The sequence below is a fragment of the Pelodiscus sinensis genome, chromosome 11 (assembly GCF_049634645.1).
Source record: "Pelodiscus sinensis isolate JC-2024 chromosome 11, ASM4963464v1, whole genome shotgun sequence".
Lineage (NCBI taxonomy): Eukaryota > Metazoa > Chordata > Testudines > Trionychidae > Pelodiscus > Pelodiscus sinensis.
In genome coordinates, this window is record NC_134721.1 from 12020910 (window position 1) to 12044652 (window position 23743).

Sequence of the window (23743 nt, forward strand, 5' to 3'; positions counted from 1 at the left end):
CTGGGGGGGGGGCTCTCCCCCTTCTACCTGGGACCCCACACCTCCAGCCCTCTCACTCAACACCCTGCTGGGACCCTGCACCCTCAGGCTGCTCCTACCCCTAACCTCCCCAGCCAGAGACCTGCTCCCGCACTCTCCCCTGCTCTTGCCCCCTCCCTCCTGGCCAGACACATACCCCCAGCCTGCTGCCTCCCCTGTTCTTTCCTCCTTCCTCCTGGCCAAACACCTACCTTCAGCCTGCTCCTGCTCCTTCCCCCTCCCCCAGGCCAGACACTCTGCCCCCTTCCTCCCAGCAGACACCTACCTGCAGAGAGAGAGCACAGCCCCCTAGTTTATGTAAAGAGTTAAAATTAACCATACAGTACACATCTTGCCGTCATTAACAAGATTATGTAGTTTAAACCACCTCTTTTGTCCCATTCTCTATGAAATTTTTCTGAGGTTCGCTTGTTTTGCAGACTAGCTGTGCAAACAAGAGTTAATAGCCACACTATCTTTTAGGATCATGTGATGCTACCTGAGCCCCTTGAAGTAAGGAGTTTTCCAGGTGAAAAGCCCAAGAGTTGCGACAGGAACAGTGAATAGTGATTTTAAGCAATGAGATTCCTGGGGAGTCCAAGGGAGAGCTTCTATTGGGAATGGGACAGAAACAAGATATGCAGCTTCTGTCTCCGCGCCATTCCATTGGCAAGCTTTTACTGAAGAACACACTTTCAACTGTCCCCTCTATCAAGGCAGCCCTCAAGTACAACACAAATTCCTCCCTGTTTCATGCAAACTTCTCTCATTATCCCCATATTTATTTACATGACAAAAATTAAATTATTAAACTGAAGTTAAGGAAAGAGCTTATGATAAAACTTCTTACACTATCTTTGTAGGGTGTGTCCTCCACGTTTCAAGGGGGCTGAAAGCTTGAGCATGGATATCTACATGGTTCTTGCATTATGCGTCCCTAAATATTTATGCAAAACAGGCAACAGTACTTGCATTATTGACGGCTCGATAGATGTGCAATATTTCACATCTGCTGTGTTACCTCATTTGAGAGTACTACAAAGCAGATTCAAAAGTAGCCCAGTTCTTTGATACTTATAGCTGTAAAGTTCATCATTTGCTGTATTCCCGAGAAAGGAAAAATTCTGCCTTATCTGTGATTTTCATTCAAGGACACTCCACATCCTTACCGATACACAGAATATGGAGCTGTATAGGACACCTGAAAATTAAGGGCACCTCTGGGTCTTAAATGTCCACCTACCTGCCTCTTGCTATCCCTGGCCTATGGCTCTGCTTCTTCCAGAGAGGATCTAGTTAACTTAAAAGTGAAAAAGCCTGCCGGAGCTATTAACAGAACACTGAATCTGTGAAAGAGCCATGCAAGTGGTAATGAAGCCATTTTACAGGCCTTTGCCAACCCCAGGTATAGACTGTTTGTTTCTGAATTTACTGTTAGGCTACAACAGTGGTTCCCAACTTTTTTGTGTGACGGGTGCCGCACCGGTGGGTGACGTCATCTCGTTGCGTCGCCCGGCCGGCCGGCCCCATGCTGCGTCACCCGGCACCTGCGCCAGACCCCCCACTGCGGCCATTTCCCCCCTCCCGACTGGCCGCCCTGCTCCCGCGGCAACCCCACCGTGCTCCCCGGCAGGTTCTCCCGCTTCCCCACGCCTTTTCATGGTGCAAGTTCGGCACCGCAGTGCATGCAGCCTCCTCCCCCGGCCCATCCTCCCTGGCTATCCCACATCGTGACCCCGACTAGGTGGGCACACATAAATGCCCCGGCAGGTGCCATGGTGCCCGCGGGCACCGCGTTGGGGACCACTGGTCTACAAGACCTTTATTTAAAATTTGCTTTAAGAATATTTCATGAGGGTGTTACTCAAGAGTATAAAATCACAGCTTTAAAAATTGCTCCCTTGTTGGCTGCCCTCAGGGCCCCATAAATCCTAACGACAGCCCTGGCATCAGTTTTCACACTGGTGTGTTTTCTGTCTCCATGGCTACTGGAAGCAGACCAGACCTTCACTCTGAGACTGGACTCAGGATGAACTTAGGAAGAACTTTCTAGAACAATAGCTTCTAGAGCTGAAAAAATACTAAATCTATGCCAGCTGAAAAGCACAATTGTGACGCAGTGGGGATTGTACTGCTGTTTTGCTTTGTGTGCTGTGTGTGGTTCCTACTGTCCTGGGAGCTGCAATACTGTCTGGAGGAGTGGGGGGATGACTCACTACAGAAGTGTATTTGGCCACCCTTACACCCGAGGGCCAGGCCTAGGAAATAACAACTCCTGCTCGGGAAGGGAGACAAAGGGGAGGCCAGGCTGATACCAGGCTGGGAACTAGGGCCTGGGGGAACGGTCAGTCTCAACTTGGTTAGGATGGGAGAAGAGGCTTATGAGCAGGAAAGGGGGGAGAAGGACCTGGGACTCTTTCTCCCTGAGAGGAATAATACTGGCTGCTCTTGGTCCCTGTGTTAACATTGATCCTGTGCTATGCTGTGACCCATCAACCAATAAACCTTTTGTTCTACTTGCTGGCTGAGAGGATCCAATCTACCCAAATACGACTGTAAGGATTTCTGAGATACTCTTTTGCAGAATACCCTTCCAACAAATGGTGCACTAGCAGATGTGCGGGTGTCAACTCCACAGAGATGAGAAAGAATGGATGGAAGACCATGGCAGTAGTAATTCTACGTTCTTCTTCATATGATGAATAGGATTTCTCCTCCCCCAAATCATTATTATTATTTTTTTTTACAGTGAGAATATGACTATCTTGGCTACAAGCATATTTGCTCTTCTTTCAGCCCTGTTTGCATTAACTCATGTATTTCACTTTTTTAGGATGTTTGGATTAATCTAGAAGGACAACAAAGACCATATCCTATTACTGAAGAAAGATTACGGTGACCTTTTGGATGGAGGCCTGGTTAGTTTACAAAACTACCATGTTAGTACATGGAACTGGGGTTTCACAGAGAGCAAACCAAGCTCTGAAACCCCTTTGGTCAAAGAAGTGGGAATAGACAAGAGTTTTTCAGTAACACAAGGAAGAGACCAATCACTGTGAAGGTGATAGGTGGTTTTATTAGGACTTGTGATATACAGATCAAGATCACGACTGCAATCTACATATGATCAGAGTGGTGAATCTGCTACATGACAGTAATGAGACACTCTTGAAATGTACTTGCAATGTATCTGACTTCTCTTTCCAAGAATGTTGGCTTTGAGCCCCATGGTGAGTTGATTGTCCCTTGTGTGTCCTTTGTTATTACTTTCTGACATTTGGCAAAAATGGAAAAATTCATATTAATTTCCGTTTTTCTAGATAATAGGACAATATTTTTCCCCAGTCTCAAGCTATCACTCTCCAGTTGAATTGCCAACATGCTTATGGAAGCAATAAGCTTATTTCTATACATAAAACTAATTGGCTAAGCATCAATTTGCTTCTTTGGGCAACGTATGTGAGCTTGAAGTTATTACCTGGAGGTGCCCATACTCTGTAACTGAAAACTCACCCCAACACCCACTAACTGTCTTCAGTATCTCCAGCAGACTTATTTTTTGTAACTTTGTAAAATAACTGGGAAAATGGTTAGCACAGTAAAAGATTAACAATCTGCCTCAATAACAAAGCAATTAAATCATTAGGTAATGTTAAGTTTCATGTTGATCAAGCTCAGCAACTCGTCAATGTTAATTTGTTTATTTATTTTTGTAATTAACGTGAAGAAATCTTTAGGAACAAGACAGACTGAGGTTGTCTGACAATCCTTTAGTGTGTATGTGATTTGACTGCTCCATTTTCAAAGATGCTGCAATCTCAATGTAGCTTACATTACTGAAGACTCCAAACACCAGTAATTTATACACTAATACTTTATATGGGGGCTGCATCTCTCTTGAGCTATCCACCTGCAGAAGGGGGCAATTCCACCTTTTACCTCATACTTACCAGATGTTGGGGCCAGGGCAGCTGAAATAAGGGGCTACTATTTAACCACTACTCTCCTAAGCGGTGGTCAGGGAGTGGACAGAGTTTTGGGTTTGCTGCAGACATGCTGGCCAGCACTATAGGAATGTATTTCTGTTATAGAGCAGGTGAATAGTTTTTCAGCTGCTCTATGGAGCAAGAACAGAAAAAGGAGGGAATTTTGCCTCTCCATTAAGCTATGTGCCTCAATAATAGCAGGATCAGTTACGTTCTGTAAGTTCAGTCTCTGTTCAAAAATATATTTCCTTTCATCACTTTTCATTTTGTTGGCTACTAATTTTATTTTGCAACTTTTTTTGCACAAGGTAAAACAGACATCTATACTAATTGTAGGTAATTTTATCTTGTCACCTCTTAGGATATGACTACACTGAAGAGGTGGTTTTTTTTTTTTTTTTTTTTGAAAAATGGCCAATTTTCTGGAAAAACTACACTTATATCCACACTGCAATTGCGTTCTTTTGACAGAAAGTCGAAAGAATGTAGGGTTTTTTTCTGACAGTGGTATCCTCTTTCTATGAGGAAGAAGCTTTTTTCGGAAAGAGCTCTTTTGGAAAAAGGCACGTGTGGACGGGGAAGAGGGTTGTTTTTTTTTCTGAAAGAAGAGGCCTCCAAGAAAAAGCACAGGTGACCTGGTGGCCACTCCATCCATAGTAATCACAACTTAAATGTGAGATAGAATCCAATCAATGTGCATGCTATCTTTCAAAAAAGCAGATCGCTTTTTCAATGTGCTTTTGCAGTGTGGACACTCTCTTTCGAAAGAAATTTTTCCGGAAGATCTCTTCTGGAAAAGCTTCTTCCGAAAGAAGCCTGCAGTCTAGATATAACCTTATTTATCTCTACTCCATTCTCTACAAAAGTAATGTTTTTCACCTCTTCATCTGGACGTGTTTCAATGACTTCCTCACTGAGTTTCCTGTATCTGTTATGGAACGAGTTGATTTTTAAGGAATACAGCACTGAACGAGAGGGCAATCTAGGTCATGAAAATTATAATAAATTGGAGATATGTCTGTCATAAATTTTTCATGTTTAGAAGACATACTCTAGCATAGTGAAAACAGATATTAAAATGTTAGAACTGTGGAAAGAAAAATAAGATAACTTGATGTTGGATCATCCCCTAATTAAATTCATTCGGGAGAGAAATAATTAAAAGGATTAAAGTAATCGTAGTTATATTATAAAAGAATCAAGAATATTTGTTTTAGATATCAATGTTAATTAACAACTTCAGAAAAGTGTTGAAAGTAGCTGGTAAGAACCAAATGATAACACCTGTTACATGTTTATTCAATGTCCTGTGTGGGGGGCATTTTTAACAAGAAAAAATAAATACGGTTACCACCCCAAAGGTCTTATAGTATTTACAGATCAAATAGTCCCACAAACAGCAAACACTTAGACTATGCTTAACTTTAAGCCCCAGTCCAACCTTATGCAAGAAAGTACCTAAGCATATGATTAACTTCAAGCACGTCCCTAAATCTGATTTGTCAATGAAAATTAAGCACATGCTTAAAGTCATGCCCAAGATTAAATGCTCTGCTGAATCAGGGCCATAATTACTAAAATCATCAAACTTCTTGAAGAGGAAAGAGGGCAGGATATTATGGTGACTGTGTGAAAAGGGGAAATGTCCCCCTTGGCAAATCATATTAAATGTTTTATTAGTTCTATGCATATTTCACCACATACAAGTAATTCAGAAATCTCAGACTCCTAAAACCTTTAAAAATCAGCCAAATCCCACTATCATTAGAGCCATACAGTCTAATTGTATATTACCAAAGCTCATGCTTTCCAGCAGATGGATGATTTTTCTAAATCCTTAATATATTGCATTAGTTTTCCCTAAATTTCTCACCTTGTAATTCACAGAATAACTTCTTCAGTAACTCCAGAATAATTGACACAGGAATTTACTAGAAGATTAATTTGCATATACTTTAAGATAATTTTTCTTTACCCAAAAGATTTCTGAGCTGTGATATCACAGTCAGTGACAAGGAAATATTAGAGTCACATTAAGATAACATCTTCAGTTATAGAACAGTATTAATCTACAAACAGAATCTTCCAACTGTCAAAAAAAGTTATATAAATACTCTTTCCTAAATGTAGACTGGTTGGCTTGCTACCTATGTCAAAAGAGCAAATACCAAAGTAGGAAAGACCAGGTCTGACTATTTAATTCTTTGATGTGGATTTTACTATACAGAACAAATGAATCAACTTGTACAACTTTTGTACCATTATATCTCACATAGCTAAATGCTCATTAACTCAGAGAGTTCAAACCCCATGTGGATAGAGACTTTTCAGTGAACATTTTCATCCTTTTATGGTTCTAAGGTCAGAGGCAGGCCAGGACACAGTTCTTTGTTGTCCCATCTGAGTCTTCCCTTCAATTGTGCAGAAACTTTCTTTGATTTAGGCACACTGCCCTGTAGGGGTTCCGATGTAACACAGGAAAGTCTCAGAGGGGAAAGATGTGTTAGTCTGTATCTTCAAAAACAATGAGGAGTCCAATGGCATGTTAGAGGCTAACAGATTTATTAGGGCATAAACTTTCATGAGTAAAACCCACTTCATCAGGTGAACTGGAATGCAGTTTACAGAGGCATGGGTATATATAACGACAACAAAAGAAAGTGGGTACTTGTGAAAATGAGGCTAATCACTTCCACCCTGACTTGATTAGCCTCATTTACACAAGTATCCCCTTTCTTTTGTTATCCTTATATACCGTGGCAAAGTTCCGGCTGTGCCCCATGGGTCTTGTGCTACTGGTGGATAGTATTAGCCTCACAGGCTTGCTGTGGCCCTTTATGTAGCCTCTTTCTCTTTACAAGAGGCCAGGTCCACAGCTTACTGAACCATACTCATCACAGGGTAGTCCGTGGTTTTGGGTGAAAACTCCTCTATAGTCCTGGTCTCCCTTCTCAGGGAAGTCTCTGTGTTGGTGTGGGGAAGCCAATGAGATCTGCGATCAGCTGATATCTGCAAAAATGCAGGTAAACATAGTGGCCATGGCCTGCCAGGGACTAGCCTTGGTGGGCTGCTACTTTTTAATTGCCCACCCCTGCGCTAGCCACTCTTCAGCTCTCTCACACACACAAAGCTACTTCTGTACTGCACTTCCTCCTTCCAGTCCATCACTCTTTGTCTTCCCCCTCTCCTTACCTGGGGGAAACCTTTTAAAGGAACCCCCCTGGCTTTAATTAGCTGCAGATATTTAATTAGCTTGCTCCCTCAGGCAAGTCATTAACTAGCTCTAGGTGTCTGCCGGTCTTCATTTTGTGGCTGCAGTCTCTATGAGTTAACTCAGGGAAGAGAATTCCACTTATCCAGTGCCCTGTATACCTGTCTTCCATTAGAGTGCAGCAGATTGCTGGTTTGAGTCTTTTACAATATACACCCATGACTCTATTAACTCCATTGCAATTCAAAAGCTGATGCCCTAATAAATCTGTTAGTCTCTAAGGCCATGTCTACACTACAGACAAGATCTTTGCTGCCACAGTTGATTTTCCAAGGTTTGAATTAGTAGGTCTAGAGAAGACACGCTAATTCAAACTGAGAGGGGCACTCCCACTGATGCTGGTAGCCCTGCTTCTACATGAGTAAGGGAAGTCAAAGAGAGAATATGCTGCCGTTGACTTTCCACAGTGTGGATGATGCCAAAATCTGATTTAAAGATACTTCGATTCAAGCTGCGCAATTAACATAGCGGGAGTTATGCATCTTAATTTGAACTTATCCCCCAGAGCAGACCTAGCCTAAGGTGCCATGGGACTCCTCATTGATTTACAGGAAACAGTGCCCTAAATGTTAAATTATGCAGGTAACCAACTAGGTGTCAAGAGCACCAATATTTTCTACCAGGTTTGTGGTAATGTGTCTGGTAAATTAATGGAGTCATGCTGTTGTAAAACTGCTGTAATCAAGTTAACTAGCTTACTTCAGACTTTGCAAATTACTAATGAAAGTTACTCTGTAAAAGCAATGTATACAGCAAAGTCTCAAATATGGTGCTGGCTAGCCATTTTATCCTGTATTATAATGTTTATTGTAGGATTCCAAACTGAAATTTGCACATGAAAAAAAATCAATCTATCCTTTTTCATTTAATTGAAAACAAGGAGGAAATTAGCTCTCCCACTTATTTGAAAAATCACCCTCATATAAGTTTTGCGTACTGTACCACAGAATAAACATCTGAAAAGAATATTGCTGTGATCTTCGAGTCCACATTACATCCCTGTATATACAAATTTTCTATCTTTGTTAAAATAATCTAACATGAAGTAAACATTTCATAGCACTCAGTGATACATTCAGTTAATTGCTACTCTTAAGGAAAATTACATTTGCTGAGATTTGACTTTTACAAAAATTGTCAATTACCAGTTTGCTTGAAAATCACTTTACCATTAAGAAAACACCAATATGCATTGTTGCTATTCAATTGGCTGTATAGTTTTAAATGCACAAGAGACTGTAGCTGTTCTCCAGCTATTAAATTCCATGTTTCTTCATTTCAAAGGGTAGATTACATTCCTTAATTTATTTATTCACCTTAAAGCCTCATTGGTCCTTTAAAGCACAAAAGACATGAGAGTATTGGGAAATAATTTTTCTAAACCAAGATGGAATTTAATTTTCCCGTGAATATAATTTGATAATCCCAAAAGGATACTCAAAAATCAGCCTTTTTAATCAAATGGAAGTATGGCTTCCACATGTAGTATGCAAAACAATTATAGATATTGGAAAGCTTTGATTTACACATCAATGACAGTATCTAAAATAATGATAACTTCATGTAACTAACTATTCTGTTGCAATAGCCAAATCAGAAAATGTACTGCTTCCAGCAGTTCTCTTGAATATGGAAAAAGAGAAAGTCCTCATTTACTACAGTTTGAACCTCTCTACTCCAGAATTCTCTGGTTCGGAAACATCTGTTGTCCAGGATGATTTTAGTTAGCTGGATGTCCACTTTTCATGGGTGTGGCTATGTTTCCTACAGTCCCATAAAGTTTGTTTACAGCCACCAGTCCTAGCTCTCCATGTTCTGTGCTATTATTTAGCTCTAATTTACCCCTAAATGTCCTCTAACAGTTCAATGAGCGGTGAAAGTGTTGGTAATGCTGCTAGACAATATTGATCTCCCATGGTCCAGAACATTCCCTTGTTCAGAACCAGTCAGGTTCAGAGGGTACCAGATTAGAGAGGTTCAGCCTGTATTTTTGAAGATTTAAATTCTCTTGGAATAAAATCTGTTTAAGAAAAAAAATGGTAGAAATTAGATAGCATCTAATTTTAACTGCAGGAATTCTTGGCATTATACTAAACCACGTATGCATAGTCCATCATGTGAAACTCCACTTGTTAATCTTTAAGTTGTTACGAGACTATTTGTTGTTTTTTAAGTTACAGACTAACTCGGCTACCCTCTGAAGCTTTTGTAACAATATGGTATTTCTGTAGCCATACTGTAGGCCTAAACTAAAGCCTTTTTCTGCAGCCAGACTAAAGAACAGCAGCCAATAGCTGTAAAGCCTGGAGTCTCATACTCACATTCTATCTAAATTGCATTAAAATAGTGTCACACTAGGTTATGAGAATGAGATCCTGTCACTGTCACCAGATAAAGAAACAGATCTCAAGATGGGTAGAGAAAACAATTAACATTTCGTCTGGCAAGAAACTGTTTACCAATAAATTTAAAAAACAACACATGGTCTGGTAGCACTTTATAGACTAACAAAACATGTAGATGGTATCATGAGCTTTCATGGGCACAGCCCACTTCTTTAGATGACCGGAGTTTACCAATAGTTCTGGTTGTGAAATCAGCATTCTATGATTATTGTCCTCCCTTTCCTATTGTTTGTCTGTGTGATCTCTGTCTGGTTTGTAACTGTTTCTGTCTGCTGTATAATTAATTTTGCTAGGTATAAATCAACTAAGGGGGTGGTGGGGTATGATTGGTTAGGTAATTCTGTTACATGATTGGTTAGTAAAATTACACTAAAATAATTGGTTAACGTATAGCTAAGCAGGACTCAAGTTTCACTATGTAAACTGAGGTCCAAGAAGGAGACCAGCAAGAAGAACAAAAAGGGAAAGGAGAAGGAGGGAAGACCTGGAAGAAGAACTCACCTTCAAGACCCAGCCTAAGACCAGAGCTGCAAGGTCTCCTCTGCACGACCATTACGTGCTGTAGCCAGGACCCAGAAAGACTGAACTTGCCTGGCCAACAGGGGAAGTCTGCCTGTCTTTATCAGGATTGGTGAGATGACACTGTATGCTTAGCATGTGTATTCTGCTTGCTTGGGAATTGTCAATAAATAGAGAATATGAATATTACTGTGTAAGGCTCTATCAGTGGCAAAAGAACCTGAAAACCCACAGGAAGTTATGCCCTGAGCCCTAGGAATTGGGTAAGGGTGTGTGTCTCTAAAGTATGGAAAGGATAGAGAAATATGATTTGTGCAGGGAACAGATACTACACCTACCATAATATGTGAGACGTCCTCTGGCAATGTTTTTTCCTCTTGAGTTTTCAGTAATGCACTCATAGAGGCCTGCATCTTCCTGTTGGAAATTTGGAATTTCAATCATGCCATTGGATTTCCTCAGCTTTACTTTACTTGGAAATGGCAGGCCATCGGATCTTCTCCAGTTTATCTGAGGCACAGGGCTAAAAAGAAAGTTGTGTGATTAGTTATTTTTTAAAACTTTGCTTAAAATACTCATTATATACATACTGTGAAATTAAAAAACCTCAAAACTGACAAAAGAAAAAAAAAGCTTCCTAGTCAATTTTACCTAATGTGCTCTATATAAGAAACTAATTTGCAAATATAGGCTTTGTGATTAGTTCACTATTATTTAAGGGGGTGGACTGTTTATTACTCACAACAACTTGGATGACTGTTCATGGCTTGTAAAATTTTCTATAAATTCCAGGAGTTTTATTCCAGGAATCTTTTAGAACAGGATTTTCAACACAGCTTAGTGTTGGTTTCCCACTGAAGTCAAAGGGAGTTTTATGACTGACTTCCATGGGAACAGAAAGGGGACAAGACTAAACACTTTTGAAATCTGCATTCTTCAGTAGTGCTCCTTTTAAAAGTTTCAGTCACCTAGTCAATAAGTACTACCAATATTATATGATATAGATTGCCAATCTCACACTGTAACTCATGAATACTTGGCAAAGCTCTTATCAAATAAACCATAGAATAACTGGGAAATACATTTGTAGACACTAAGACTGATTCTGAAACCATTTTGTGAAGAGCAGAAGGGGCTAAGTTTGGACAACAGGAAAGAACTATGATTATGTTCTAAGAAACTGTGTTTTATGGATATTTATATCCATTATAAAAGATAAGAAGCATTATACTAGCATCGAACAGTTAACAGTACAGTGAGAATTCTGTGTGTGTTGGCTTGCCATGGCTGGTTTGAATAATTCACTATGACATCTTATTGTTTTTATTCAAGGCAACATATTTAAATTATTACATTGTCTATATGCAAATTTTTCATTTTAATAACACTTACTTTCCTAGGGCAAAGCATTCCAGTTTCACTGTTGAACCTTTAGCTGCAGGAAGTGTATCAGGAAACTGAACTTCTATTTTGGGTTCATATTCACCCATAACTCCTGTTAATTATGAGGACAAAACATTAGTTATTTATTTGTTTATCTCGGCCTTTTTCTATAGAATTACAGCAAGTTTGGCTGAAAATATCCATCTCTTCTGATCAAATGCACAGTGTTTTTTTTTTTAAAAAGATTGTGGGTCTGGGCATTCTTCCAATGAAATCCTCAGTACTCCCAGGAGAGAAATAATTTAAGTATACAGTGTATAGTTCAAAATCTGCAAAAAAATCTTTTAATTGGAAACTACTATTCTTGGTATGCATGAAAGATTACTCTACATATGACAAAATGCATGCATTAGAAACTATGTATATGCAGATAGCTGTTTTAATCAATACTGTTTTAATACTGTATCAGACTGAAGTCATACCATCAGTGCGCAGAACTAGTGGGGTCGGTGAACCGAGAACTCTGGTGTTTGTTAGTGTGCTGGTCACAACACAGGTGTAATTTCCTACATCTGATGGCTCCACTTTTGCTATGTAGAGGTGCCCAGTCTCTTGAGACACAAATCGCCGACTGTCCTCTTGTACAAATGATGGATATTTATTGAAGATCCAAGCAAATGACAGCTCTAATATGTGTTGATAAAAGAAACAGGAATGTAATGTATTTCTATATTTTGTAAAGATACACACAGCCAGTCTGATAGCATGAGTGGGCTTCATACTGGCAGGTATGATATTGACACGAATACTGGTATCTGCATGTAGGAAAAGAACCCTAGTTAGTTATGCTTCCACCAGAAGGATTTACCACTTTATCTGGGACAATTTATACATAAATACACCAGTATTCTCCTACCCCATCACCTTCGATAGCTCCCAAACACTCAGACAAGAAACCTTATATTCACGGCTTCAAGTATGTGGTGCGGTATCTTATTTTATGCTATGGTGACTATGATTTGGGGGTCAATACTTTAACTAGTGGCCCACAAAATGTTTCTTCCTTAGCTTTTTATGAATTGTGAACACTAGGGGTACATATGCTTGCAGAGAAAATAAGAGAATAGATAACCTATTAATATAGATGTGTTTGCATGTCTGTGCGCAGAATGGAATCAGAATTGCTCACCGGCATGTCAGAGGCCCTAGATTATTACAAGCTAAGGCATTCTCAAGTGATTTGGATTCAATTTCTAGTCTTGCTGTCACTGAAAAGCTTCCTGAGCTTACGGCATAAGAACACCTATGAAGTCCCAGATGACCATGGATTTATACAGAATAGTATTTTAGATAGGCTCCTTTGCATTTCAGGATTGGATAAGCTTTACGAGGCAATTGCCATTGTTTTTTGTGATTTTACATATTTTTAAATGTATTATTTGTTTAAAGGTTATTATGGATGTTTATTCTTTAGGTGCTTCCAGAGCATGATAATTCTAGTTCACCCCCTCCCCCTCCCAAATTATTGAATGTTTCCATCAATCATCTTTTTAAAAATCAACTTTTAAAAATTGACTTTTTCCAGATAGGCAGTTTTATTACATTTAATCATGGAATACCAGCTCACTACTTTTACTCTATCGAACGCTGTGTATGATATGAATAAGCAGCAGATTGCACATATTCCAGTGTTTGCTATCCGTAATCTCTCACTGAGCTGCCAGATTTTGAAAAGAAACAAATATCTATACATTAAAAAAAGGGGAGGAGAAAAATGAGAGAAAACAATCTATTTACGTGAAATACCCCCCTCTTGGTTCACTTTGTTTCTAATGAATTGGACTGAAGGAAAGGAGAAGCAAGAATGACTCAAGTGTTATCTGAAAAATATTGCTCATGCAGAAAACGGTTCAGATCCTCAAAGTGGCATTGTTTTCTGGAACACAAAGGAACTATGTCTATTTTCTACATCAGAAAGTGAATACACGTCTGTCACATAGCCAGACAAAAAGTTTGCAGGGCTAGCAGTTATAAAATAGATGGATATACTGTGTAGTAAAGTAAGCAAAAATTTGACCTGCAGTCTTACAATACCACAGCCACTTTAAAGCAGAACTATGCTCTAAGCATTAAACAAAAGCTCAGGACTGGATTTGAAAAAACCCCACAATTAAAGTGTAACTCGGTTTACTGATCACCAATTGTAGAGACCATTTCTGTTCCATGTATTAAATTCTGCTCTGAAAAAGCCATTTCCTTTACCAGCTGAGGTGCTTGCCTTTTATTCATGCACCTCAGAAGAAGAATAACAATTATCAATATTTTTAATTAATAATTGTTTATATACAAATGTACCACTAATTATTTTCTTTGCTCCCTGAAAAACCATTACAATAATTCATTGCTAATGAATTATTTTAAAGGTTTCAAAGATAGCAAACCATTTTTCACCTTTCACCAGCCTATGGATAGTATATCTAAGGATATCTGACCACAAAAGTGCCATGGGAACTAATTAACATATATGATAATAAACTGAAATAATTATCATATTGAACCGGGTGGCCAAACTGTGGCTTGTGAGCCACAGGCTGCTCTTTTACCATTGAAGTGCTGCTCAAGGAAACACCCCCTCCGCACTCCCTGCCATTTTTCATCATTTTCAGACTACTGGGGGAGGGGGGGGGAAGGAGGGGCAGAGAGGAAGAAGCTCACAACCTCTTCCTTGCAGGACGATGGTGCAATAGGGGTTTCTCCCCAGCAGGCGGGGGGGGGGGGGGGGGGGGCTTGGGTCTTCTGTCCAGAAGTGCTGAAGGCCTAGCTTCTGGCAGGTGTGCCCTGGCTCTTCAGCTTCTGTACATTGTCATATGTGGCTTGGAGAGCCAGTAAGTTTGGCCGCCCACTCTAGAAGATCCCCTCCCCCAACATTAGGAGGGTGAGGAAATACAAATAAGGAAGAAGGGAGAAATCCCTACTGAATATGCATGAGGCATAGGGGCGTCAGTGTAACACATTACAAAAGTTGACTTGCAGCCTGAGAGAGGAGCAGGAGAGAGAAATGTAGCCCAGAATGATGAAGCTGTGAAGGGGAGGAAGGTCATGGTGCTGAGGCAGACAATGGTGAACATTTCAGTTTCTACTGCAAGGGACGGTGTGCATGGATGGATGTTCCAATGTACCTGCTGCAGTGGTGAGCAACCTGTGTCTCCAGGGGCACATGCAGCCCATCAGGGTTCTATGTGTGGCCACCAGGAAACATTTTGTTTGCAGTTGCCCACATGCCAGGTTGCCTGATTCCACTGTTCTCTGTCCATGTATGTTTTTTTCCCTCTACCAGCATTACTGAAGTGACACAAGAACAGATGAAGTGAGGGGCGTGGTGATTGCACACAACATTGACTGTGAGAGCCATGCACTCCCTCCTCATCCAGAGCACTGTTGTGGTTCAATCAGCACAACCTGCACATTTTAGGTACCAGACCATTGGTTGTTTTTTTTCCTGTACAGACTAACTTGGTTGCCCCCTGAAGCTTTTGATTAGGACAATCTTTCAGCCCTCTGAGATAAAGGAGGGCCACTCGTGCGGCCCACTCACTAGCCTAGGTTGCTCATCACTCACCTTGCTGTACTATCTCTAATATCTTCCTGGGTTAAAGTGTTTGTGACTTTGCTAAACATATTACTAATGGAAACACAGAAGAGTTTGTAAAGTGTGAGCACTGCAAGTGTGCATGTCAGGGGTCCCAACTGAACACAGTGGTTGTGTCTAGACTGGCATGTTTTTCTGCAAAAGCAGCTGCTTTTGTGGAAAAACTTGCCAGCTGTCTACACTGACCGCTTGAATTTCTGCAAGAACACTGACGATCTCATGTAAGAAATCAGTGCTTCTTGCGGAAATACTATGCTGCTCCCATTCAGGCAAAAGTCCTTTTGCGCAAAAGCTTTTGTTCAAAAGGGCCAGTGTAGACAGCTCAGATTTGTTTTGTGCAAAAAAGTCCCGATTGCGAAAATGGCGATCGGGGCTTTTTTGCGCAAACACGCGTCTAGATTGGCCACGGATGCTTTTGCGCAAAAGTGCTTTTGTGGAAAAGCGTCCGTGCCAATCTAGACGCTCTTTTCCGCAAATGCTTTTAATGGAAAACTTTTCCGTTAAAAGCATTTGCGGAAAACCATGCCAGTGTAGACGTAGCAGTAGTTTTAATAAAACCGAGTCTGGTCTTAGGTCAAGAACCTGCCACACCTCAATGTGATTACTGTGAATTCTTAAGTGATCAACAGAACTAATACATTGTCTAGATTGGGCGACAATATGGATACAATCTCACACATCTATCAGCAAACCTCACACAATTTTTCTTTGAAGACAAAGACTGAAAGCCTGATGTAAAAGAGCACGGTGAGGCAACAATCCCACTGATTTAAAAGGGAATTTTGCTTAAGTGAGGAAGGCAGCAAATTGAGGCTGATGCAAGAATATTCTGAGCAAAATTCTATGATCTGTGTCACGCAGGAGGTCAGAGTAGTTAGTCATGATGATCCTTTCAGGTCTTAAAAGCTATGTATGTAAGCAAACTCACCCTGAAGAGCCTAGTTCTGCTCCCAGATTCAGCCAATGGGAATTTTATCATTGATTTCAAAGAGAAGAGAGTTAGGTCAGTATTGAGCACCTTTGAAAATTTCCTTCTCTGTATCTTTAGCAACTGTCCCCCACTATCATATATCAAAGCTTATGAGAAGAGGGAAGAAAGGTCACCTGCATCCATGAGGCATATAAAACGAGTGCGCCTTACATGCTAGGCCTGAGGAACAGAACAGAGTGGAAGAGGTAAAGCCAGGAACGTAACTGCAAAAAGGCAGCTAATTCATATTATAAATCCACACACTCTATAAAAAGGGGACTAGATAAAACCCACTGTTGGGACGGGCCTGTGGCAGTAAGTAAGCATGACAGCATTGAGCCCAGACTGCTCCTTTTTATGACAGATACATATTCGCTAAATGGGAGTGACTGAACTTTGATTGCCTTTCTGATATGGCGGTTCTCTAAAATTGCATGTGTTTTTTTTTTTTTTTTTTAAACATATTTTCAACTTCCTGTTGGGTTCACACTAGGCATGCCATGCCCTTGGGAGGTGAAATGAAATGCTCCTGACGTAAAGCTTCCTCAGCTGTACCTAAGGTACCACCAAAAGGATTAAACAGGGGCACCAAAACTATGCTGAATGAAGGGCACCGGCACCTTTCCATCTCCCCTTTTTTGTTCTGTCTTGTTATCCTCCTACTATTTTTTTTCACCTTTTCCTTCTTTTTGTCTCTGATTTGGATTACTTTCTTCCCTTTTCTTTTACCTCTCCCCCAGTCTCCTACTCCAATCCCTTTCTTAAGGAGGGCATTGGGTATTCTCTTCCAACCATTACGTAAAACAGTAGAGAAACCCCTGATTTTCCTTTGCTTATATACTTTAATGCTGGGGATGGCACAGACTTCAGATCAGACTCTTCAATTTCCCCAGTGTTCCAGAGTGCAGGCAGAAGTCCGATAGAACAAGACAAAATAGTCATTTTTTTTTTGTAATTTGTTTTTCAAAAGCAACCTATACTTTGATAAACAATTATATAATTGCTACAGAATTCTATAGGATGATCAGGGTCCTACCAAATTAACAGCCACTGTGAAATCTAGTCCAGCCTGCGAAATTCTGTTTGTGTCCTTTCACCATACTTCACAGAATTCATGGGGAAGAGACGTGTTTTTTAAACTGGAGGTCCTGACCGTAAAGAAGGTCTCGGTGGTGAGGTGTCACAGGATACTGTAGAAGAATTGCTGTATTACTACCCTTACTTTTGCATTGCCTTCAGAGCTGGGTGTCCAGAGAGCAGTGGCTACCGGCCAGGTGTCTAGCTGGGAAGGCAGCACCCTGCCAGCAGCAGCAGCAAAAGTAAGGGTGGCAATACAATACTATGCCACCCTTACTACTATGCTTATGCCTTCAGTAAAGCGGCAGCTGCTGGCTGAGAGCAGCAGCACAGATGTAAGAATGGTCGTACAGTACCATGCTGCTCTTACGTTTCTGCCCCTGCTAGTGGCAGTGCAGAACGGTGGCAATACCACAATCCCCCTAGAGAACCCTTGCAACTCCGCCCAAACCCCCTTTTCAGTCAGGACCCCCCATAGACACAACACACACGAAGCGCCAGATTTAAGTATCTGAAATAATAAAATTTACTATTTTTTAAATCTTTTGAGGAGATTGAACAAAAAAAAGTGGACTGTGAATTTGGTAGGGCCCTAAAGAGGATTCATAAAACTGATAAAAACCAAGAGTGACACACTATAGAGCAATTCATACAGAATCCCATTTCTTTTCCATACAGCGCTACTGATTGCTGTCCCTGTTCAATACAAACTTTTTTTCACAATAAGAAGGAAATAATGTATAATGTGGGGAAATTTCTACTTAAAAGGATAGATGCATTAGTATCCAGTTTGTTAAAGCAATGAGGTTACTCCAGTGGTGTTTAGTCCATTGGGCTCTGACTTTCAGGTGGGTGGGCAAAAGTGGGGAGGCAGGGAGGAGTGGGACAGGAGGAATGGGAGGTGACCCTGCTCCTGAGTCATAGCGGAGGAAGGTAAATCTGAGCGGGTGGGGCCTGGATGCCAAGTGGGTGGGACACTGTCCACTCAGGCCCATTCCAGCTACGCTCCTGGTTTATGCTATTATCACATTACAACTTGTTTTAGACTGAAATCTGCAGAAGTTAGATAATTAGTATGACAGTGAAAAAATCAGACTGAATAGTCTCTTCAGGAGTGACTGAAACAAAAGGAAAAACTATGTGGCACTTTAAAGACTAACAAGATGGTTTAATAGCTTTCGTGGGCCAGACCCACTTCGTCAGATCATTATTTCTCTTTCACAGTTCAAGAGACACTAAACACATCCACTCTCCTTAAAAAAAGGTATTTAAAGTAAATTATAAAGCAGATTCTTTTGCAAAACTGTTTTCTGTTGACTCTGCTTTAATTAAGGTTTTATTTTCCCTCCGGAAAAAGCCACCAAAGCAACAAAAAAAATGTGGATTGACAAGATAACAACCAGGCCCAGCGTATCCGCTTTTGATCAAACATATAGACCTACTATGAATAAATCCTGGAATGAGCCTATCTTGAAAGTCCTAACTGCCCTTTCAACATCAATTTTTATTTTCTTCAAAATGAAGCACAACATTCCTTTTCCCTGCACCTCATGGTCAATATTTATACAGGCAGTCCCTGGGTTACGTACAAGATAGGGACTGTAGGTTTGTTCTTAAGTTGAATTTGTATGTAAGTTGGAACTGGTACATATTGTAGGGGAAGCTCTAGCCAAACATTTCTCCCACACCTCACTTCCCTCAGTCCTTTATTCTCAAGCTGAGGTGTCTGCTGAGAAAAGCTGCTCCACCTGGTCTGCTGGGGGGGAGGGGGGAGGGGCGCGCTAGCTTCACGTCTCCCTGGTCTGCTGGGGGGAAGCAGCTAGTGCGGGGTTGCCTCACCCCATTTGTAAGTAGGGATCCGATGTAAGTCGGATCCATGTAACCCGGGGACTGCCTGTACTTACATTGCCTAATATAACTGTACTTTCCCCCTGTAAATTCATATTAAACAACCTGTTCAGTGACTTACTACATTTCTTTCACTTGCCTGTTGATGCTTTTAAAGTACAGTAATTCCTCATTTAACACTATAGATATGTTTCAGAAAATGATCATGTTAAGTGAAAACGTGTTATGCGGGGTCAATTTTCCCATTGAAAATAATGGAAAAGGTGCGGGTTGCATTTGAAGAGGTAGTGTCTGTTGGGACCAGGACATAAGGTTGGGGGAGAAAAGGGACTAGGTTACAGCAGGGAGGGGAGGTGTTTGGCTCTGGGGAAGGGAAAAGGAGGTGAGAGGGATTGGGTTGGGAGTATGCCCCTTTGATGGGTCTGCCGGGGAACGGCACAGTGAGTAGTGAACCCTCCACTGCTTTGCAGGGAGGTGGGGGAAGCCCCGCGCAGCCACCGGTAACAGACCGGCTGGGGAAATCGTGTTATTCCGGGGACAGTTGTGTAATTAAAAAAACGTTCTCTAAAAAAAATCGTGCTATCACGAAAACGTGTTAAGCAGGCACATGTTAAATGAGGAATTACTGTATCTCTAGTGACATACAATCTCTTCTTTCCTGTCCAATACATTTCTTCAGTTGATTTTCTATCATAAATGAAAGTAATGCATCCTTTTTAGGTTTCCTCCGAGATTCAATCCTGTTTTCCACCATCCAGTTTTTTTTTTCTTGAGACCAAATGGGGCATAAGGCATTGAGAATTATAGCTACTACTCAATTTTTATATTTTGTTTAGATCTTGACTTATTTCAAGAGTTTGTCTCCAAGTATATTTACTTCTGTCCTTTTTCCAGCACTATTTATTTTATTATTATTATTAATATTACAATAGCATCGAGAGGTCCCAACTAGGATCAGCACCCTTTTGTGCTAGGCACTGCATGCACATAACAGTTCAATTACCAAGCTTCCAAGTTCACATTAAAAATGTACAGTCTAGAGAATTTAAAGATAAAATTGCCTTACTTGGCAATATTTCCAGTCTAGCACTGCCGCTTTCTGTCACTTAGGAATTTAAGAGCATAGGTAAGTGATAGGCATGTCTGTACTGCAGCTGGGAAGTGAATTTGCAGCTGCTCATGTCTGTTGACCTGAGCTAGCTTTGATCTACTTTGTACAGCCAGGTTCTAAGTTTCAAGTGCCAACCTTGTACAAAACTGGCCTCAGAGTATTAGGAAAGCAAGATGAATAAGTGATTGAAATTCCAAGTGTTTTATGACAGTGACATTCTCCAGGGTACAATGTGGACTGAGAGACAGCTGTGTACCCTCCACTCACCAACCTTGTGGGTCCTCCTACACTACTCTGTTGTGAGATCAACCACTCCTCGTTTGCTCTCACACAGCCTCCGGTATATAAATCACTCTCAGCTATATTCTATGAGTGCTACAATCAACCACTCAGGAATGACATTACAGGGTCACATTGGCAGACTCCCAATTACAGAATCTTCTGCCAGAAATGTGCATCTTGCACGACCCAGCACCCTCCTGGGCAATATAAGCTTATATAAAAGCGGTCATTTCATTAATATAAAATGAGAAGCACAGACCTTGTCAACGCTAATGAAGTTTCCCAAATACTTCAATCTAAATGTACTCTGGTTTAGATAAAATAATAAAACACATTTATTAAATACAGAAAAATAGATTTTAAGTCATTCATTATAAGGCTTAAAAGTCAGAATTGGTTAAAAAGAAATAAAATGTAAAATGCAAACTAATATCTAACTTAACAAGCTACTTTAATTCAGAGCAAAGGCTTTTCTTGCCACCAGCTTTGTCGATCTTATTGGCTGGAAATTTTTTAACTAGGATTTCTCCCAAGTCTAATGAGGCCTCCTTCATCCTTCAGATGTTCTTGGTGCCTGAGAAGAAATGAAGCGACAACCGATTTGGGGTTTTTGTTCATCAAATTTCATCCATTTCCTTGTCTTTGTGAATCATCTTGAGATGTTTCAGGAGACAGAAAGTCTCCCCAGACAAGAACTTTCAGCTGCTTCTTTGACGAGATGTAAATTTCTTGGTCACCCACTTTTTCCTGCCAAAGAATGGCCATTTAAACAGGTGATAGCTCATTTGATTTTGCTGACACCTAGCTGAGGCTTCAGTTTGTCTCTTGTCTTTGAGGGACCAGTCTGTGCCTGCTTTTCTAAACTTGGACTATGTCTTAGTAACAACTTATAATTTTATAATGCTGACCCATATATTTTGAGGACAATAATGATCAGCACATTATGAATTTTCAAATGATACCTCACAGTGTAAACTATGTACAAAATCCATTGCAATTTTATAAAAAGAATAAGCAAAGGGATAGAGACTGTCACAAAGGCCTTACCTAAATGGGTAGTTAATCCCCAAAGAGAACTAAAAAAGGGTACCTGAATTTAGCACAATTTGCCTAATATTCCTCTCAAAGCACTTCTAAAATGCTATTTTAGCCATGACTGTTCCATCTGCTGGACAGCTTTCCCATATGAGAATGTATCCAGACAAAGAATGAATGAATGAATGAAATATTTACAAAAGTTGTCTCTGGTTGGTTTCTTTATCTAACATCAGCATAGGAATTGCCAGAAGTCATATTCACCCTGGCTGTGTCTACACTGGGCCACTTATTCCGGAAAATCAGCCACTTTTCCAGAATAAGCTGCGAGCTGTCTACACTGGCCCTTGAATTTCCGGAAAAAAGCAACGACGCTCTACTGTACAAAATCAGCCGCTATTCCGGAAAAACTATTCTGCTCCCGCTCGGGCATAAGTCCTTATTCCGAAACACTGTTCCGGAAAAGGGCCAGTGTAGACAGCCCAGTAGTCTTTTCCGGAAAAAAGCCCCGATTGTGAAAATGGCGATCGGGGCTCTTTTCTGGAAAAGCACGTCTACATTGGCCACAGACGCTTTTCCAGAAAAGGGGCTTTTCCGGAAAAGCAGCCTGCCAATGTAGACGCTCCTTTTCCGGAAAAACTGAAAACGGAATAGTATTCAGTTTTAAGCATTTCCGGAAATTCATGCCAGTGTAGACACAGCCCTTGTGTTTCAGAGAAAGGTACAAGCAAACCAAGAGTAGGCAGATGTGGGATAATTTGCTACCAGACTCCATCCCTCACATTTGCAGGTCACATCCTAACTGCTAATTGTTAAAAACTAGCATGAGATTTTATCTCCCTTCCAACATCTGTGTTTTTATTCCAGGTGCCTCCACTATTTTCATATCCCAACACTGTACTTTAAGCAACATATGGAGGAAGACTCAAGATAGATTAAAGATACATATGGTTCAACCCCAAATATCCCTGATGTAGCAAAAGATGGATTGTAACAAAGGCATTTGGAAGACAAATACATAGTAGCGAAACTGTCAAACCTTAGGGAATGCAGATTTCACTATTTATTAGAAAGCAAGCTAAAAACCACAGAAAAATCAGGTCAGACCTGACACTTTCTGTTGTCTACAGATGTACCCATCTGTCTTTTACATTTTGGCAGATGTTTTTCTCATGCCAACTGTAACAATCACAATGTTAAGTGGAGAAACAGTAGGAGTCAGATTTTTCACATAAACCAGCAACTGCAACTGGAATGGAGAGCTTAGAAGAAACAATTACCTACACAGCCTGTAGGTCTTAATCATTGCAGATTTCTAAGAAAAGGTTAGACAAATACCTGTCAGGATGGTCCAGATTATACTTAGCCCTGCTACCATAATAGGCACTGGACAATATGATACATTAAGACCCCTTTACGTCCTACAGTTCTATGATTCACCTAGACATTTTTAATTACTGGACTCAGGAAAAACTGAGAGCATATTATTGACAAAATATATTGCAAATTCCTGCATGCTCCTTGTAGCTGTTAAAGCTTTAGACTTAACTTTAACATCCTATTAGTTGCAGGCATGAGGAAAAGGTGTTAATGAACTCATATTAGATATTTTCCACCAAGATTGGATATGTAAAACATGTTTATATGTAATTTCAAAACAATTTTAATCCAGTTGTAAATCCTGCTAAGACCACAGCTGGTTCCACTGACACCTTGTCAGACTCACTCAAGTATCCTTAGGATATGTGAAAACTGCCTGAGGGCCTGGAGGGGTAACACCCACTTTGTCTTCATATTATCTTGAAAGCACTGTGAGACAAGTAGGCATGTAGTTAGGGTTGCCAGGTGTCCAGTTTTGAACTGGACAGTCTGGTATTTGAGGGTTCTGTAAGGGAAACAAATTGAGAAAATACTGGACATATAAAATATCCGGTATTTTCTAATTAGGTAAGTTTTCTTATTATTAAGCGTACCAGTACGTAGTTGCGAACTGCCTGGCTGGTAGACATGCTCACGCTGTGTGAGCGTGTCTACCAGCCAGGCAGTATGCAACTACGCGGAGGGGGTGCGGGGGCGGGTCTGTGAGGGAATCCTCGGGGCTGGACTTGCTTGTGCTTCGCCTGGACAGTATGCAGCACAGGCAGTGCCCTGGGATCTGCGTGCACCCAGGTCAGTCCCGCTCCCCGCCA

The 23743-nt window shown here is 40.7% G+C and overlaps 1 protein-coding gene across 2 annotated transcripts in view; it reads right to left on the reverse strand.

Annotated features, from left to right (window-relative positions):
• CNTN3 (contactin 3) overlaps window positions 1-23743 on the reverse strand; it is a 274591-nt gene that overhangs the window by 68396 nt on the left and 182452 nt on the right. For both annotated transcript variants that reach the window (XM_075938655.1, XM_006113828.4), the window contains exons 4-6: window positions 12065-12268; window positions 11592-11694; window positions 10538-10722 (exon numbers count right to left, since the gene is read on the reverse strand). In XM_075938655.1, the coding sequence (XP_075794770.1) occupies window positions 10538-10722; window positions 11592-11694; window positions 12065-12268 (492 nt within the window). The remainder of the gene's footprint in view (window positions 1-10537; window positions 10723-11591; window positions 11695-12064; window positions 12269-23743) is intronic.